Raw genomic sequence first — 18,905 nt, 5'->3', positions numbered from 1 at the left:
CTCTGGAGATGTAATAAGATCCATTTAGTAAGAAATTAATAGTTTTGACATTTGGGATATTTGCTGCAGCCAAGGAAAATATATCCTAAGTAAAAAGCTTTAACGGGGGGCTTATGTGGTGGACCGTTTCATGACTGGGAACAGTGATTTTCCAGAGTCTCTGCTGGTTGCCTGGCAACCTAAATTCAGGACAAGACTCTATAGGAATTACAACAAGAAGCCAAGAAATCGTCTGCCACAAGAAAGCATGGAAATGAGTGAGCTTTAGAGGTGCCGGGAGGCAGATTTAGTTACTTTTAGACGTTGCCAGGCTAGTGGTTTCCCCCTGTTCCCAGTCTTTATGCTAAGCTAGGCTAACTGTCTCCTGGCTGTTATACTTCACACTAAGCCAACAAAAAAGAGAAAGGAATTGTTTTTCTTTTCTAACTCTCTGCAAGAGAGTGAATAACAATATTTATCAACAAGTCAGACTCTTAATATTGTTCTAAGTTCATGTTGCATACATATAAATGCATGTCTCTGTAATGCTATGTGATTAACAAAACATTCAGGCTGTTAACAAGAAGTCATGCATGGCTTCAATTATTCATACCATGTGATACAAACCAGTGACCATGAACACCTGAGTCAACATGGTGTTTTCTGACTTAACAAGTTAAAAACTCTCCATTAAAAAAATGCATACACTGAATAATGGTTTACTGAATTGGGATGAAGCAATAGGGCGAAGACAAGATGACTGGTATTGGATAATGATCCCTCCTTTAAATCTCCTGAATGGGTTCTTCTTTCCACACCTTCAAACGCTCCGACGTCTTCCTCATTTGAATATGAAAGGGCACTGGAAGCATTCATCATGATGATTGATTCCGAGCAGATTGGGGGAAAGAGTCATTCGTCACGTTGTGCCTCGGAGTCCAGAGTATTGCAATCTGTCTTTATATCGGAAGACCAACATATAGATATACTATAAGTAGCAATTCAGAGATCATCATTGCACCTGGAGGAGAGCTGCAGCTGCCAACTCTATAGATAACAAATGTGTTTTGGCAACCGTAGCGCCCATTAGCATTGCTCTGCTAGCCACGTGCCTGGTGTTCCCAGCCCACTCACAATTTAAAACCCGTCCAATTCAATAACAAACATCAAACAAAAATCCTTATCTTGCCAGGAAACTGTATACAATCTACAACAAATACATCAAATAAGCACAGATAAAATGTTAAATAAATAGGCTATAGCAATTCATTTCCATGTCAGCGTCAACGATGATGACGTCTGGGTAAGTAGGTTCTCCATTAAACCCCTTTTGTTTTACCATTAAATGGAAGCTTGTTTAGTGATATTGTTTTCACATTTTTTTTCAAAATCACCGCCAAAATCGAATGCAGCCAAAATCGAATGCAAAAAAAATAAATCGAATGCAGCCAAAATTTCATTTACTCGTCCAGTGCTGCATGTGCTGCGATAGCATATCCCGCTGTGTGTGTGTGGACAAACCGTGACCATTTCGGCAAGCTCTGAAAGCTGCAGCCTTTCTCCAAACATGTCCGAGGTTCTGTGGGGAAGTGTACGCTTCCTGGGCTAACATGCCCGTTGACCTGGAAGACGCACGAATGTGGCATCTGTTGTAGTTTTTTCGGGTCAGTGTTGGATGTTTGGGGTTGCTGGTTGCCTCTTGTTTCACTGAGCGCTGGGTCTGTTCCCTCCATGTCCTATTTTAATCCAATGTTGGAATATATTTTTCGAAGAAGAAAGAAGAAGAAAGTATCCTTTATTGATCCCCATGGGGAAATTCTTATCTGCATTTCACCCATCATGGACGATCAGGACGTCGATACAGGACACGTGGCAGGACGCATAGCTTTATTATACACTTGGTCATCTACACACATTATTCCAAGCTAAAGCCTGTGTGTGATGTTTATCAATCACGTGCACCCAGAATGCACCTTTGAAAACACCTGGAACCAATTAAATCACTTGGAAATCAGGACAATGGAGGCCAATTTTGGAGGGAGAGAGTTAGAGGACTGTCAATATACACCAGGGATCGAACCAACCACTCTACAGCTACAGTCGCCCCCAAATATCGCTCTCACATGTAATTATTTTAGCCCGCTTCCAGGCAATAATGTGATTTTCTGTCTCATACTGACTTTAGAAGGCTAATTTTAAGCTTTCCTGCTCCGCTTGATGTTTCTTCGAACGAGTATACGCACTTCAAGAACCTCCTTTCCCTCTTAGATGAGAGGAAAGGGATTTCATAAATCACACCTCATTTCTCTTGTTTCAAATTGAATCCTTGAGGGTGAACTGGAGGCTGGCACTGTTTGATGTGGGGTTGTACAGGGGATAGATGGGATACATTTAATAAGCCTTTGCATGTGCACTGCAAAGCATAACTCCTGACATATACTTTTGATTTTTGCAAAATGTCAAGCTAAAACATCTTAACGAATACTGAATTTCTTTCTGCTGTTCTTGTGGAAAATAACAATTAAGCACGACCAACATATCTGTGCGTTAATTAATCTACAGCCAGTCTTAATTAGGACAAAAGCAATAATCTATTTGTATCATCCAAGCCCAGAAATTCACCTCTTGTTGGCTTGTTTTTCCTCAGCAGCTTTAAGATTAGATTCACGAGTGTGCAGAGAGGAAAGCTTGGTGCTCGCACACGGGGTTAGTGTGTGTGGGTGGAAGAGACTGGGCGAAGAAATTACTTTATTGTTTAAAAAAAAAAAAAAACAGCAGCCTTTGCGTTTATATTTCACCAGTTGAAATAAATAGTTACATGATTTATTTCCACTGCAATAAGACACTCAAGAAAAAACAAACATCCTTGAGAATGAGGCAGCGCATGCATAAAAAAACCTTCCTAATTAGAACAAACAGAGCAGCATTCAAACGTGCAGCATACACAAGATGATTTCATTATTATTAATAAGTGGTTTGTTTTGACCTCAAGTATCTGCTGGGGACCAGAATAAGAGCATTTGGTAATAAAAATCTTACAATACATCTTGTAATATTAATCTGATACCAGCAGTGTGGTGAAGCTGATGCTTAGAATCTTTTAAAAGAACATTTATAGTTGATGTTTTGGTCCGGTACATGAGTCATAAAGACTATCCTTGTGTATTAATGTTCACACATTACATTCAATATCCTGTTGATTCCTTTTCATTTTCTCAATTATTGGTAATTGACTGAGGACCTCAAGTGGACGGTTCATGAACATCACATTCCACTGAGAGAGAAATGTGACCGTGTTAACGGCGTTCACCTGGTGTGACATCGCTGCTGCTGTTGGCGTTCTAACCTGCAGCCTTCCCATTCAAATACAAGACAAATCCCTCCCTGGTTCTGGCAGTAATAAGCTTCCCACACTGGCTCCTTATAGTTTGACCTGAACACTGTCGTAGTAAGTGTGTTGGTGTCTCATCTAACCAGCTGGCAAATCTTCAGATCAACTGTTTATTTCAGCAGAGTGCAGAAATGTGTTTCCATCTTTCTAGACATTTGTATTGAGGATAAATGATTTTATGAAGAAATATTGCATGATAATAATAATAATAATAATAAAAATAATAATAACAGAGCAAATAGACCACTGCAACATTAAAACAAAGGGGGGAAAGTACTGATAGTATTGCACTCATTAAATCTCGAAAAATGAGGGGAAGTGAAATCCCTCACGAATGTTGCTGTTGCATTGTTATGCTGTTTCATTTTATACCAAGAAACAGCGCTCTCTCTCTAATAAGCAGAACAAAGAGATTAACTGATCAATCTTTAGTCAAGTTTGCATTCATTGCTGGAGGTTTCAACCATGTATTCATATATTTCCAACTTATACAACTATTAATTACTTGTAGCTGATTATATTTCAACTGTTTTTTCATGACTTTCAGCTAACGTCCTTAACTTTACACTGCAAAGTGAAAAATGGGACTTATTGGTGAATTCTCTCTCTCTGTCCCGTTAAGTTAATTAATTGAGCTTTCTGTGCTGGCTAATGCAAAAGTACAAGTAGGCTACTCCCCCTGCTTGGGATCGGTCCTAGAATCTATTCTTCTCAAAATAAATGGACAAATGGACACACACACACACACACACACACACACACTTCATTTCATTTGGTTGTTGAACGTTGGCTAGGAATGGGTCAGAGGCTACTTTAATTCATTTTAAATGATCTAATTCACAGCGCTAAACAGGTCCTGGATAAATTCTCTCCTCGTCTGAAAATCATTTAAATTCCTCAAAGCTGAGCTTTTAGAGGAACATTAGTTGAGGATTTGGTTCGATGCGTCAGCTCGATCCCTGGTCTATCTTTCTCTGAGATGGTCTCCATTTCAATTCAAATTGACTTCTTCTCTGAGGTGCATTCTCCGGGGGAAACAGAGGAAGGGAAAGAACAATGGTTTCAGGAGCCGAATGAAACAGTAATCACTGGAGCTGACGGCCACGAGTAGCGATGCTGATGAGGTTCATCAGCATCGCTACCTCTCTTCTTACTCATTAAGAGCTCGAGTTGCATTCAAAGAGGAAACAAACAACCGCAATATTTCAGTCAGACATGTTTATTACTTTACTAAAAGTTGCTGTTGAGACTCCGACCACATCCGTCCCCGCAGATATGGTTACATGAGATAATAGGGATTGATGATGAAACATATTCCCCTCCGTGGCAGCCCAGAGGTGAATGCTGAAGAGCAGGTGTAGCGATGCTGATGCAGGGCAGCAGCAGCATAGAGAAGGATGTGGGCTCAGATAGCGTGGACCGAGGGTATGTTTGATATGTCATTTGTAATGCAGTTTGAGTCGACTGATTTATATTCATATTTGTGCATATCTGCTCTATAATGACCACAGATGGAAATCACATCTGTAATTGCTCGTTATGTGAAATATAATTGAACAGATCTTCTTTCTGCACACATTATTCTTCCATTACCGTATCTGAACAGCTGAAATGCTGGACTACCAATGCATGCATAAAAAGACTTGCAAAAGGTTGCATAATCTCCAAGGAAAGTTATTGCCAGAGGTTGCAGCTCAACGGTCCCTGAGGTGTGTTTAGTCATTGTGAAGTCAGGAGAGAAATACAAGCAATATGCTTGAGTCATTATTAGAGTTAATTAAACAGGAGCGCTAAGAGGATTCTAAATAAGGATGCTGTGAGCCACGCTGTGAGGAGACGGACGGTAAACCTCAGTGTTCACATTTTACTTTATTGGACTATAATTACCATGAAGAACTTAGAATGGAGGTGAATATTTAAATCAGACGGAATAGATGATTCATCGTGTGTGTGATATGCTTTGACAAGGCGGTGGGATGTGGCAGGACGTGAATTTCAAAGTAATAGCTGTTGTCATAATAGAGTCAGAATTATTTTTATGGCCCTTGATCATAATTAGAGTGTCAAATGGAAATGACTTTTCCACCCTCAGTGAAGACATCCAAAATCACACCAAAAACAGGAAGACGTTTTGAGGCCCGCAGGAAGGATCGGTCCTGTCGCAGTCTGTTTTATATATATATATATATATATATATATATATACATATATATATATATATATATATATATATATATATATATATACATACAGCAGTATATGTAACAGTTTTTGTAACAAAACTAACTTTTGTTTGCCCATCAGCATAAAAAGTATGGCTCAATTGAGAAAGTAAAAACAAAATGACAGAATAACACACAACGTATTCTCGTGCAACTGTTCCCATATATCTTACAAAAGATTCCCATATCCAGCAACATGTGTCGATTTCCACTTGTCACACGCGTACAATCTTTTCAAGATCGACTTCTATCTTCACAGGTAACAACTTAATTAGGTTTAGGCAACACAACTACTTGGTTAGGTTTGGGAAAAGATCGTGTTTTGGGTTAAAATACTTACGGAAGGGAACTACGTTACTGAAGTTATGTGAGAATCAACGTGACACAAACAACTCCTGAAGATCGGCTTTTGTTCGACACCTCCACCTCCGCTGCCGGCCACCGCGTGTGGATTCAATGCTTTTGTACTTTCTGGCTCATGATTACGTGGATTATATACACATGGATTTTGTGGGATATCTACGAACTATAGGTACAAACGCTGTATGAGAACCGTCTGCAATATGTACGTTGATATTGTCCAATGTCATCTCTGTGTTATGTGACGAGGGATTTGAGGGTGTGTGTTTGTGCACTGGGGCCCGGTGCAGCTCCCTTACACCACTGGTGGTATTCTCAGAGAGACCAGTGTTGCACTGAGGTGACTCAATTATTTATTACAAATAAAGTGGAGACGGTTGCTGAGAGCAGCTTGTTTCATGGTAACATTATTCTTTGTGCCTGAGGCTGATTAGGAATAAAATCTTATCTGAACTCCACTTCCCCCTCTCAGGAGGTCCCCTGCTGGACTCCAGTACCGTTTGTAGGCTGCCAGATCCAGAAGCTTTAATTCCACCCCCTGCAGAGGCTGCTTCAGGAGTCTCAATGTGGGACCAGCTGCATCTCCTGGGACCAGCTGATATGAGGCAGCAAAGAGACAGCAAATATATATATATATATATATATATATATATATGTATATATATAGTGTCAAAACAGTCTTACAAGTAGGCTTTGTATTTGTGCCGCTATAATTTACAACTTGTACATCATCATTTGTTAATAAAGAACAGTTTGTTTGTCATAATTTTACTCAAACATCTTATTTTCATGTTTGAATAACGTCAACAATCCCCAAATCTACTTGCAAATCATCGATTTAGCATTTTAGCATTCTTGTGAATCTGAACCAACTCGTGTGGATCATTTTGACCTCGACAAGATCATGTTTTTGGAAAAAAACGTGTCTATTCACTGTAGGACAGAACTGTGTGATCGACATTAAACATTTGCAGGATAATTTGTTATAAAAACTAAACATCTACAAAGTAATGATACCACTCACCTCTGTAACAGAGAATTAGAAAGGCATAATCAGGCCTAGAAATTAATATAATTTGGAAAACACTTACTTTGTGACAAATAAACAGCAAAAAGCAAGTCATTCTATCGACACCTACTATCAGCTGGAAGGTGAAGAACAGATGTCAGGTGCAGCTGGGTGACCAGCAGGTTGAATTAATTTTGGCTGACCCTAATTTACATTCCTCGAGTCTAAAGTCAGTCATCTATGTCATTAAAGTCCTAATTTCTATCATACATGTATGAAGACTCCATGAACTGCAGTCTAAAGTGCTGCTTTAGTTTAAAATTACTTATTTAAGGGTCAGTAAGGCTGGAAATGAAGAGAGTGCCATAGCCCTTTCCACATATAATAAGCAATAATTTATATTGTACAAAATGATTGTACAAAATAGAATATGAAAACCAAAAGAAGAGAACTTCTGATGCAGATTGTAGCAGAATTAGTCTGCTGTATATTGTTTTGTTTGCTACTAAAACAAAATTGTATGTTACTTAATTAAGTTGACCAACCGTATTTGAGAAAAAGTACTCGGTTGCATTTTAACATGGGTCACTGACTCTACTGGACAACGTGTAATGTCGTCATTCAGATAAATATGATCATAGGCTGGAAAATGACTTTTGGAAATGAAACGTTACATTTACTGAATGAATGCCATTGGCTAGAAATGTAACAATGTGGGCCTTTCACAATAAAACGGCTGAACTTCCAACTCGTCACACTGACTTCCTGTTTGACCGGAAGAGGCGGAGCTAACGTGCTACGGACCAACGGACAGACCAACGGACGGACCGCGAACAGTTCTACTTTTTTCGGGTTTTACAATACAAGGAACGACACTTCTACAGTGAGCTGGCAACATGGTGAACACACAGAAAGTTGGACAGCTGCAGTGACGCTTCCCACATTTAGCGGCAGGCATTCAAAACAGCTGTAAGTAAAGTTTGTCTGCTTCCTTTTTGTTTTCCTTTTTGTTTCGCCGCTCGGCCCGTTTGTGTCTAAATACTACACAATATGCGCAGTAACGTGCGTGTGGAGTGTTTGCTCTCGGCCTGACTTCACCTATACTTGATATTATGTAACGTTGGCTCTCTGCTGGCTCGTATTTGTTCCTCTTCTACCGGTTTAACCCCAACAACATCGTACGGAAGTCATGTGGAAGTCTTCCTGTCTCTGCCCGCTCAGCTGATCTGTTGACAAGGCGGCGCACAGCTCAATAACTCATGGAAACTGCTGTCATCATGTCCTTTTTCAATAATATGTCCGCTGCGTCATGATCCGGTGTTTTGGTTATCTAACAGAGGCTCCCAGCGAAACCCTTTCAACCATGGTGCAGGAATACCAGTCCCCCGTCCGGGTCTACAAGCATCCGTTTGAGTTGATAATGGCGGTGAGTAGCGTGTTAATACCCAGTGACTCTATTTACTATTAATATATATTATTATATATGAATCATGCAGAATCCTTCATAACTAAAGTAGAGACTTTGGTGCATCTGTGAGGATGTGGCCAGTGTGGCTTTTACCCTTGCACATCAACGTTGGCCTTACTTGCAAACTAAATCTAAACGGAAGTATACAGCAGAATAAACTGTATTTCAGGTCTGAGTTGTGTCAGTTTATAGGAAAGTAGACACTTTGAGAAGAAGCCTGTCTGCCTCCCAGGGTCACCTGTCTCCCTTTTGATAGCAACTTACCTGCAATGAATGCTTCGTATCCACTCTTTTCTCCTGCTGCTGTGGTAAATACATTGATATGCAGGTCTGTGAGAACCTTGCTCATTAAACTTTCTCTAGATGTTGGATATCTCTCAGACCAAAACCGATTAGTTGACTGATCTGCTGTTAGGCTACTGAAATTTCTTTAGTAGAGAAGTCGCTTTTTTATGCTTTTTCATGCTGAAGGACTTATTTCCAAGTACTTTACGAGCACATATCTGGTAAACACAAGATTGAAAGTTGTGCTTCTTGATGAAGAAACTCAGTTTTACAAATGCGTTTATTAAATCATGGATTAGTTGACCACATCTTAATAAAGAATGTATTTGCATTGCAAAAAATATTGGTAAATATACTCTTATCATCAAAGCAGCTGTAGCTAGTGTGAGAGGTCAGGGGCCTTTGTTTTTTTAAATGATTAATAACAAATGTTTAAGCTATTGTGAATATGATATACCTTGAATTGCTGTGCTTAGTTATCAAGCAGAATTTGTTCTAGCTTTCTTAATGCAACTATCAAAATGTTTACTGCAGCAGTATTCGACAGTCATTCCAGGGAAATGAAGTAGAGATGAGATCCCATTTCCACTTTTTTTGTTTTCCTCTTCAATATTCATTTGTCATATAATAAACTACAAAGGAAAATGTCTCCTCATGATACTGAAGCAAAAGTAGGACAAAAGGAAAATGAAATGTGCATTTCCAAAATTCCACTTCAGTCGTCTCTCTGCAGTTTCACATTAAACCAAAGACTTTTTATCCTTATAGCTGAATAAAAACGGCAGCGCTGTAATGACACTTAGCTCTGCAGACTATATCTCCTTCACCTAGCAGTCCTACAGCTACACAAACCTCATTTACAATGAAACGTCTCTCACAGAAAATCACAGGTCTGAAATTCATCTTGCATAACTGCATGTTATTGAAAAGGATCTTATAATGGGCCCTTTGTGAAACGTAAATAGCAGCTCCTGTGAAAAGATCTAGGCCTCGACAGCATAAAGGAGAGAATCCAGTGCATCGTCTCCCACATCCTCTGCTCCCATTTATCTCTGGACGTTGTCATTAGTCCCCTGCCTGATATCACAATCTATCCTGGAGAGCGCTGAATGTTTAACCAGTTACATCACCGCTGTCCCTTTCATCCTGGGTTATGTAGTCAATGTACTAGGCTACCTGTGAGTGACACCTGTAGAACTGGATTTAATCAATATCCCCAGAGAAAACGAAGCATTGCGGCACAGCTAATGTGAAATATAATGGTGGAAAATGTTGTTTTCTGACAGTATAGAGAACATCTTCTGAGCCCCTTAACAGTTCTACACTGCTCATCTTTTGTATGTTATGCTTTTATGCTCAAAGCTCTGACAGGACGACCATTTCAATCAGTCTGCGATCGGTGAAATATGTTGCACAACAACCCACGTCAGTGCTGCTTATTTACCAAGGCAACCTTCCCCACTCGTTTGTTTAGTGGATAATGTCATCTTTTGATTAGATATCTCGTATGCTGTGCTATATCAATACAAGCCGGATGCATATGTTCGTGTGTGTTGCTGGTTAAGCATCAACGCTTAAAGGGCTAGTTGACCCCCAATTTAAAAAAAACAACTTTTCCCCCCTTACTTGTAGTGCTATTTATCAATCTAGATTGTGTTGGTGTGAGTGGCCTAGTTTTGCAGATATCGGGCCTGTTACTCAAGATAATACACAGAATATTAGGACTCCTTAAGTCATCCTCCACTATGCATATATAATATCTTCTCTTTTTCCCCCTGTGTAGCAAAATGGGACTACAGTATGAACTTGATTATACAACCCTGTTGTACAATGACACATATAATACCGTGTTACGTTGTCAGCAGCTTCAAACCGGGTCATGATTCCTGGAAAGAGACTTTTATTTTTTTGCCATGTGGAGCACCACAAGCAGAGTGCCATCTTGTCCCTTTTTTATTGGGTAGAAGGCAGACATCTCCACGGCATATATCTCCAAAACTAGGCCACTCACAAAAAAACAATCTAGATTGATAAATAGTACGAAAGGTAAGTTGAAGAATATGCATTTTTGGTTTTGTGTTGAACAGTCCCTTTTTACGTGTGAATTTGGAGTCTGAAGAAAATGCAACTCCTGTCTTATTTGATCCTTGGCCCTTTTTTTTTAACACTACAGTAGGTTGTACTCTGCATACATGTACCAGTTCAGGTTGTCAGTTTACTTTAGACTGGAAGTAATAGTTTTATTGTTACTCTAAACATTCAACAGTCAGCTGTCTTTACTAGGATGGAGGAGTTCCTTCTGTAACTTGTCAATATTTTATCAGTAAAAACCACACTGCTACTAGTTGCATAGACGGAGAATTTGTTTTTCACCTTGCGAATCAATCAATATTTACAGGTGAGCTGTGGTCACAGCGGCTTGGACAGATGGTCGTGCTGTGGGCAGTAAAACTCACCTCACAGCTTGTAAAAGCTGCACTAGCAGCAGTTTGTTTATTTAAAGTGCTAAAGCCACTAACTAGTAAATGCTTCCTAACCAGCCACAGAAATGTTGTGCTGTAAATCACATGTTGGAGTCTCGAGTCTGCAACAGAACAGTTTACTCTTCTGGCAAATACTAGTGACCATATAACGGGTCCAGTCAAAGAAACTCTCCTGTCCAATCAGAGAGCTGCCTCAAAGTAGGTGGGACAAAAACGAAAACCCTCACTGGGAACAGAATGTACAGAGTCAGGAGGACCAGCGCTCTCCAAGAAAAAAGAAGTAGAGTGGGAGAAAGTTCAGTTTCAGGGACCAGCTGCATATGGCTCTAAAAGCTTGGGACTGAATTGTTCCTCAACCAATATCGTTTGAATCATTTGCTTTTAGTACACAAGTATATTGCTGAGTGTTTATGTGGGGTCTTTCTATTCATATGGAGGGGGCGGGGGGAGAGAATTACAGTTCTATTTTTTATTTTTTTTACTTCGCCTTGATAGTTTGCCTCATTGTAACCGGTCTGCTTTCTTGGTGGGTGAAAGTAATTTTTCTTCATGAAAAACGTCGTCTCCCTGAACCTTGAAGAGGCAAAGAGATGCTGCAGTGACGCTTGTTGTGCCTCAGGCTACTTTGTTTGCAAACATGGCCGCCAGTGATGGAGGCAGGAAAACAGATGTGCACAGGGAAAGCACTTTTAATTGAAGCCGTGCTTGAAACGGCTCTATTGCATTTTGGAGCAATTGATACAATCCAGTAAATAACAAGCTTTTACTTTACAAAAAGCTTTAAGTAACCAAAAAATATGAAAGGCAAGATTTTATTTCTAAAAAGAAAGCGAGGTCTCTGTAACTTGAAGTTTCAGCTGCGAGTAAGTTATACAGATAATGATACTGCCACTGAACTTACTATGATAGAAATAATATTTATTATAAAATAATTACACTTATTAATTCTAAAATGTATCAATTGCAATTTATTGTTTCTATAATCGCAGATTGAACGCTACAATAAAAGACTGGCTCCAGAGGGTCATACACCTTTAAGAAAGAAGGGGGAGTAACTTTAGGGGCACAATTTTAGTGTCAGCTTTGATAACCTGTCAATTTGGACAAAGCATTTCATTGAACCATATTAACCATATATTATATTTATAACATCAAGACTAAAGAATCTGCACACTTCTGTCGTACATTTCTTTCACACGTGATTCATTTCCCCCTCTCAGGCCTATGTGAGGAGGTTCCCAAGGTCGCCCCTGATCCCGGTGTTTGTAGACAGTGAGGTCCTCAGCGAGAGCCAAAGCAAGGATGGAGTCACGCTGGTCACCGAGAGGCGATGCGTGATCGACATTGAGGCTCCACGGCTTCTTAAACGGGTACCGTTGACACATCCCTAACCGTTGATTTAACCGGATCATTTGTTTTGAGGGACAAAAAAGAGAACCGGTTGACATTTGACTGCATGATATTGAAAGATATATCATTTTTATTTTGAATAAACATCACATCCCTGATTTTGTTTCTGCATGCAGATTGCTGGTGTAGACTTCCTGTACTTTCTGCAAAAGAACACACTGAATCGCAGAGACCGGACGCTCCACATTGAGGTCCACAACGAGACCTTTTCCAACAGGGTCATTATCCGCGAGTGCTGCAGCTACACGGTATGCCCCAGAGTTTCATTTCTTCCTGGTTGTACTTTTTAAATATTTCAAGACAATCAAGAACCCCCCCCCCCCCCCCCCCCCCCCCCCCCCCCCACACACACACTGTTAAATGTGCAAACCAGTAAACATCTTTTTGTTTTGTTCCTCTTCAGCGCGTGTATCATTGATCTAAATTATCCTCTTATAGTGTGCCAAATGCACTGAGCCCTTGTGTCAACAGGTGGAGTCTTTAAAGTCAATGTAGTGTGACTCACTCAAATAATACCTACCCAGCTGAAACGTTTCCTAAATTTCCACCACTTAACCCTCACCAGCAATATTGTTTCCGCTGCATGTGATCACTTCATCTGTGACATGTATTCATTATTTTGTATTTTATCGCTTCTTTTGTAGTCTTCTGTGGCATACAAGTGAAATATAATAAGTGCTATGATGTATTTAGTTGAGGTTTCGTTGCCCCATCACACATTGTCATCTCTCCCACAGGTTCATCCAGAGAATGAGGGCTGGACGTGCTTCGAACAGACGGCCAGTCTGGACATTAAGTCTTTTTTCGGCTTTGAGAGCACGGCAGAGAAGTTGGCGATGAAACAGTACGCTAGCAGCATTAAAAAGGTTTGCTTCTTTGAATCATTAACTTTTGCATTAATTGAAATCCTCTGAGGAAATGTGCCTACGGTCTTTGAGTTCTGTGATCTGTTGAGTAGGTCTGTTCTTGCTTTACATGTTTTTATGATAGCATCACTTGAACCTGAAGTCTCCTTCCTGTGTCGTAGGGTAAAGAAATGATCGAGTACTACCTCAGAGAGCTGGAGAACGAAGGAGTAACTTACATACCTCGCTGGACTCCCCCTGTTGTGGTCAGCCCTGCCAGGCTTCAGCTGCCGCCCCGCTCCACTGCCAGAGCCATCCCAGTCAGCGGCACAAACACGGGACTGGACAGCAAAGACCCGAGCTGTCCCGCAGAGCTAGCGGTCGGCTCTCCCGACGGTCAGTGTTTGATCCCTAGTCACAATTAAGTATGGAGTAGAAGCCAGCACACGACAAAAAGGGATAAAGTTCAAATATGTATAATTCATGCTCTTCCTTCCTTATCGACTTGATCACAGGACATGCATATAAAGAATATGTATTTGATGTGTAGTAAGCTTTTAATCTCACTGCACTAACTCTCCCTGACACTATTTCTCAGAACAATGTTGAATAAATAGAAAACAAGTCAAATCTTGCAGAACCAACTGAACCGTTTTTAAATGTTGAAAATGCAACACGTCCTCGTACCTCAACGACAGAAGGGGTTGTTTGCCAATGACTCCCACAACGACACGCCTAACCTTTGCAGAGTACCTGCGACAGACGCTCGTTGTGAAACGTGGATGAAATTGGGAATTTCAACTGAAACCGCTTTGTTAGGTTTAAGAACAGAAAATAAGTTACTTTGTTACTTGGGTTGCGCCGTTCCATTACTTTGTACTTGACTATTGTACAGCTCCTGGTGTCGCTGATTTATGCAATATGTGCTAACTTTACACTTCACATGTGTTTTGGCCTGCAGACAAGTTGGATGCTGACTACATCAGACGTTACCTTGGTGATTTAACACCTCTGCAGGAGAGCTGTCTCATTCGACTGCGCCAGTGGCTCCAGGAAACCCACAAGGGCAAGGTCACATAAACACAAACACATGTTGTTTGGTTATTAGTCACATCACTGTTACTTGCAACTGAGTTTTGACCCCTGCTTGTTATTGTACAGATTCCAAAGGATCAGCATGTGCTACGCTTCCTGAGGGCCAGAGATTTCAACCTGGAGAAGGCCAGAGAGTTCTTGTGCCAGTCGCTGACCTGGAGGAAGCAACATCAGGTCGATTTCCTGTTGGACACATGGGAGCGCCCACAACTGCTGCAGGACTACTACACTGGAGGCTGGCACCACCACGACAGAGGTACTGTGAGAATAATCCTGGCTCTCTGCCAATTTCATCTTCATCTCATTTCCATCGTGTTTATTGCACTGTTGTTGTGCTGCAGTTTGTCTAGACGAGTGAACCCTTATCAGTGATCGGTTATATATTTAGCTCTCCATATGTAAAAAAAGGCCTCAAGGGCTGAAATTGCCTGTTAATTATTCACTGTAAAGTGAGTACCATCTGTTGTAGATCCCATCATTGCTTTTTAACAGCTCAGCTGATCCAGCAGGGTTTAAGTAGAACACAGGAAGTGCCCTTGTGACTCATTCGGCCTTTTGACTGTGTGTGTTTGTGTGGGTGTGGTTGTGTGGTTTAGATGGCCGTCCTCTGTATATCTTGCGTCTGGGGCAAATGGATACTAAGGGCTTGGTGCGAGCATCAGGAGAGGAGGTGCTGCTGAGACAGGTGACATGAACTTTTAAGCCTTAACATGCACGTGAACGTTCTAATTAAAAATATCGGTAATGCTACATCTTGACTGTGAACCAGGTCCTGTCCATCAACGAGGAGGGACTGAGGCGATGTGAAGAAAACACCAGAGTCTTCGGCCGACCCATTAGGTGATTTAAAAACGAGTCTGTCTTCTGTCAGCGTCTCATTGGCTAACAGAGAATCAGGTGTGCTTGTATATCTAGTCGTGTAATGTCTCTGCCGGTGTGTTGGTCAGCTGCTGGACGTGCCTGGTGGACCTGGAGGGTCTTAACATGCGTCACCTGTGGAGACCAGGTGTCAAGGCTCTGCTGAGAATCATCGAGGTGGTGGAGGGCAACTACCCCGAGACTCTTGGCCGCCTGCTCATACTGAGGGCGCCCAGAGTTTTCCCAGTGCTTTGGACCCTGGTGAGAAGAATACCGAATAACTTGTTCTTTTATGTTCAGGCGATAATGTGGTTTTAATTCATCGTCCCATGGTGGAAGAGTAGATGAAGATCAATATGAACAAAGAAGAAATGGAGAGGAAACCATGCAATACATAGATCCTCATGGGGATTAGATTTGACTGCTGCTAAATACAGAAAGTTAGATAGTTTTTATTTATATATATATATATATATATGTATATATGGACAAGAGAAATAGCAATATGTCATAAATACAGAAATTAAGTGATGCACAAATATTTGAAAACAATAACAAAACAAGTAAAAGCAGTTGAGGCATTAAATAAGCAGATTTAAGTTTGGGCTGTAACTGTTGCTACCCGGAGAAGCTAGAACTATTTATCGACTAATAGAAAATTAAATCAGAAATGCTAATATAGTATCAGTTATTATGTTAAAATCAATATAAAGTTCATACTAAGATGCTTAGCCACTCAATAAACCAGTCAACCTGTTCATTTCCTAAACATGAATAATTCAAATGTTCTTGGGTTTAGGTCTACAGTTAATAATATGATTGTGTGTCTCATGACTCTTGGTTGTGTTGTTTCCAGGTCAGCCCCCTGATCGATGAGAATACTCGCAAGAAGTTTCTTGTTTATGCTGGAAACGACTACCAAGGGCCAGGAGGATTAGTGGACTACATTGACAAAGAAATCCTCCCTGACTTCTTGGGAGGCGACTGCATGGTGAGTTTTAGACCACTGCAGGCAGAACATGATGATTTCTACAACAATGTGAACCATTTCAGTGTGTTTCAACTGTATTTACAAACAAGCCAAGACGATTACACATCAACACATTCATGCGAGTGGTCTCTTTCTTTTTTTCATCCTTCTCCAGTGTGACATCCCTGAAGGAGGCTTGGTCCCCAAATCTCTGTACAGGACAGCAGAGGAGCTGGAGAGTGAGGAAAACCGCCTGTTGACTGACTCCATCTATAAGAGTGCCAGTATTTTCAAAGGAGCCCCATATGAGGTACAGTCTCTGCCTTTTTTAAAGCGGCTCTCAAATGCACATGCAGCAAAGAGCTGCATAAAGATGAATGCAAGGGGTATGGATTCTATTCGGTGGATGAGGGTGCCACCTGCTGGTAGAAATCTATACTGCAGCAAACTCAAACTATTTGATTAATGGTCTTCTTTCTGCCGGTCCTCCTGCAGATGCTGCTCGAGATCAACGAGGCCTCCTCCGTCATCACCTGGGACTTTGACGTGTCAAAAGGAGATGTGATCTTCAACATCTACCATTCCAAGAGGGCCCCACAGCCGCCTAAGAAAGACGCTCTCCTAACCCACGGCATCACGTCCCCGGGGGCCGTTAACGCCCAGATGATAGACAGGAACTGGGTGCTGGGCCAGGACTACAGCATGGTGGAGAAAGCCCTCATCTGCAGGGAGGGAGAGAGTGTACAGGTCAGAGATTATCCTCCATCTATCTGCACTTCTTCTGCAGTTTCAACTAAACTTTATTTGTTCCGTGTTTACTGTGGTTGCATCAAAGGAAATTAAAGTATCCGCACAGACTCTTAACTGATGCTGCTGCTCTCCTCTGTTCAAACAGGGCTCCCACGTAACGCGCTGGCCCGGCTTCTACATCCTCCAGTGGCGCTTCCACAGCTCCCCAGCCTGCTCCGCCTCCAGCCTGCCTCGAGTGGATGATGTGCTGGCCTCGCTGCAGGTCTCCTCCCACAAGTGTAAGATCATGTACTACACCGAGGTGCTGTCCTCCCATGACTTCAGGTCAGTTTATTTATTCCGCTTCTCTCTCTCTCTCTCTCTCTCTCTCTCTCCTGTCGTGTCCTGTATTCTTGTTATAATACTGTAGCTGTCTTTCACACAGGCTTCAGCGCTCTTGTGTGGGTTTTTAAAATAACCAATGTTGTAATATTTCTGGAAGTTTCTTTGTGTTTTACAGACAGTTTGTTTTTTACACCTGTTGTACTGTTCATATGTTGCCTGTTTGGTCTTTACAGTTATTTATTGGGTAGAATCAGGCCTGAACATTTCTTTTCTGTTATTTTCTAGGGGCTCCATGACCAGTCTGGAGTCGAGTCACAGTGGCTTCTCCCAGCTCAGCGCTGCCACTACTTCCTCTAGCCAATCACACGCCAGCTCCACCGTCTCAAGGTAGCATCTGCCCACCAGATGTCTAAAACAGCAGTGACCTGACAATTTCTGACATCTTACGCCGACCGTGCCTCATGCTCTCCAATGAGAGGGAGCCTGGAACTCAAAGTGTTGAATGAGAACCTGACGAATGGAGCCGAGGAGAGTTTTTGGTGTTTGTATTATTACTTGAGCAGGATCAGTAAAGTTCATTGACCTCTAAATTATGTATCAACTGTTCCTGTCCATATGATGACTGACATGTGTTTTTTAATAATGGTAGTGCACAACGTAACAAATTCAATGCACGGTGTAAATGTTGAATATTGTATTTTTTTGTAGTTGCACACAGCTTCTCTCCCAGAAGCTGCTTTTATCCTCCACAAGATGTCAGTGTACTCTGACTTAACTGCTCTCAGATCTGCAGTGTACTCTGCACGGATGTTTACACTCACACACGTTGTCTGGTCTTTTAAGACATCCAAAAATATAATTGTTTAAATAAATAATTTATCACAAGCATTAATATCGATGTAACCTCCAGAGTGTGTTTGTGTCTTTATACTAGATTTGAGAAAACAATGACTGCGGTAGCTGCAGTGGGGTAGTCATTGTGAGTAATTCCAAAGATGGGTTGTTAATCATTTTTACAGCAATAGGCGAGATGTTAAGAGCGAGCAGATGATAGCAAATGTCTTTTTAAAATATGCAGTGCGCTCTCTCGGTCTCATGTAAGGTTGTTTTTTGGACTTGTTCGTCATAGCTGCTGAGTTTTCTGAGGCTGCTAATTTGAATGCAATATAGTGCGGCCCCTTGTGATCTGGCACAGGGCCAGGCAGACGACTGATTTGCATAAAACTTTCATTTCCATAAACTTATCAGATGCTTCCAGCTAAAGCTTAATTGAATTTCCCAGTGTTGTTGCAGTTTCTTCTTCTTGATTTGCAAACTTGTGTCGCGTTGCTGCTTATCCCAACGCAATTCACAGGTGGATTTAGTTTTCTTTGGGGTTGATTGAACCGGAGCCCAACTTCCTGCTGGTAATGACAGGGCGGTTAAAAAGAGGAAGTGTAGTGACTTTGCCAGAAGC

At 41.2% G+C, this 18,905-nt stretch overlaps 1 protein-coding gene across 1 annotated transcript; it reads left to right on the top strand.

The window, feature by feature from the left end:
• Positions 1 to 8,324: 8,324 nt before the first annotated feature.
• On the top strand, positions 8,325 to 18,346 carry sec14l1 (SEC14-like lipid binding 1; the record flags this gene model as incomplete). The annotated part of the gene is made up of 15 exons (XM_079233106.1): positions 8,325 to 8,387; positions 12,418 to 12,567; positions 12,724 to 12,855; positions 13,345 to 13,473; positions 13,635 to 13,848; positions 14,414 to 14,523; positions 14,614 to 14,803; positions 15,144 to 15,232; positions 15,317 to 15,387; positions 15,495 to 15,666; positions 16,262 to 16,396; positions 16,551 to 16,685; positions 16,871 to 17,122; positions 17,271 to 17,449; positions 17,735 to 18,346. The coding sequence occupies 15 exons, from the start codon at positions 8,325 to 8,327 to the stop codon at positions 17,838 to 17,840; spliced, it is 2,127 nt and encodes a 708-aa protein (XP_079089232.1). The 3' UTR covers positions 17,841 to 18,346.
• Positions 18,347 to 18,905: the final 559 nt, after the last annotated feature.

Source organism: Taurulus bubalis, assembly GCF_910589615.1.
Source record: "Taurulus bubalis genome assembly, chromosome: 17".
Classification (NCBI taxonomy): domain Eukaryota; kingdom Metazoa; phylum Chordata; class Actinopteri; order Perciformes; family Cottidae; genus Taurulus; species Taurulus bubalis.
Note: the sequence above shows the minus strand (reverse complement) of the source record. Positions and strands in the feature narration are given on the sequence as shown.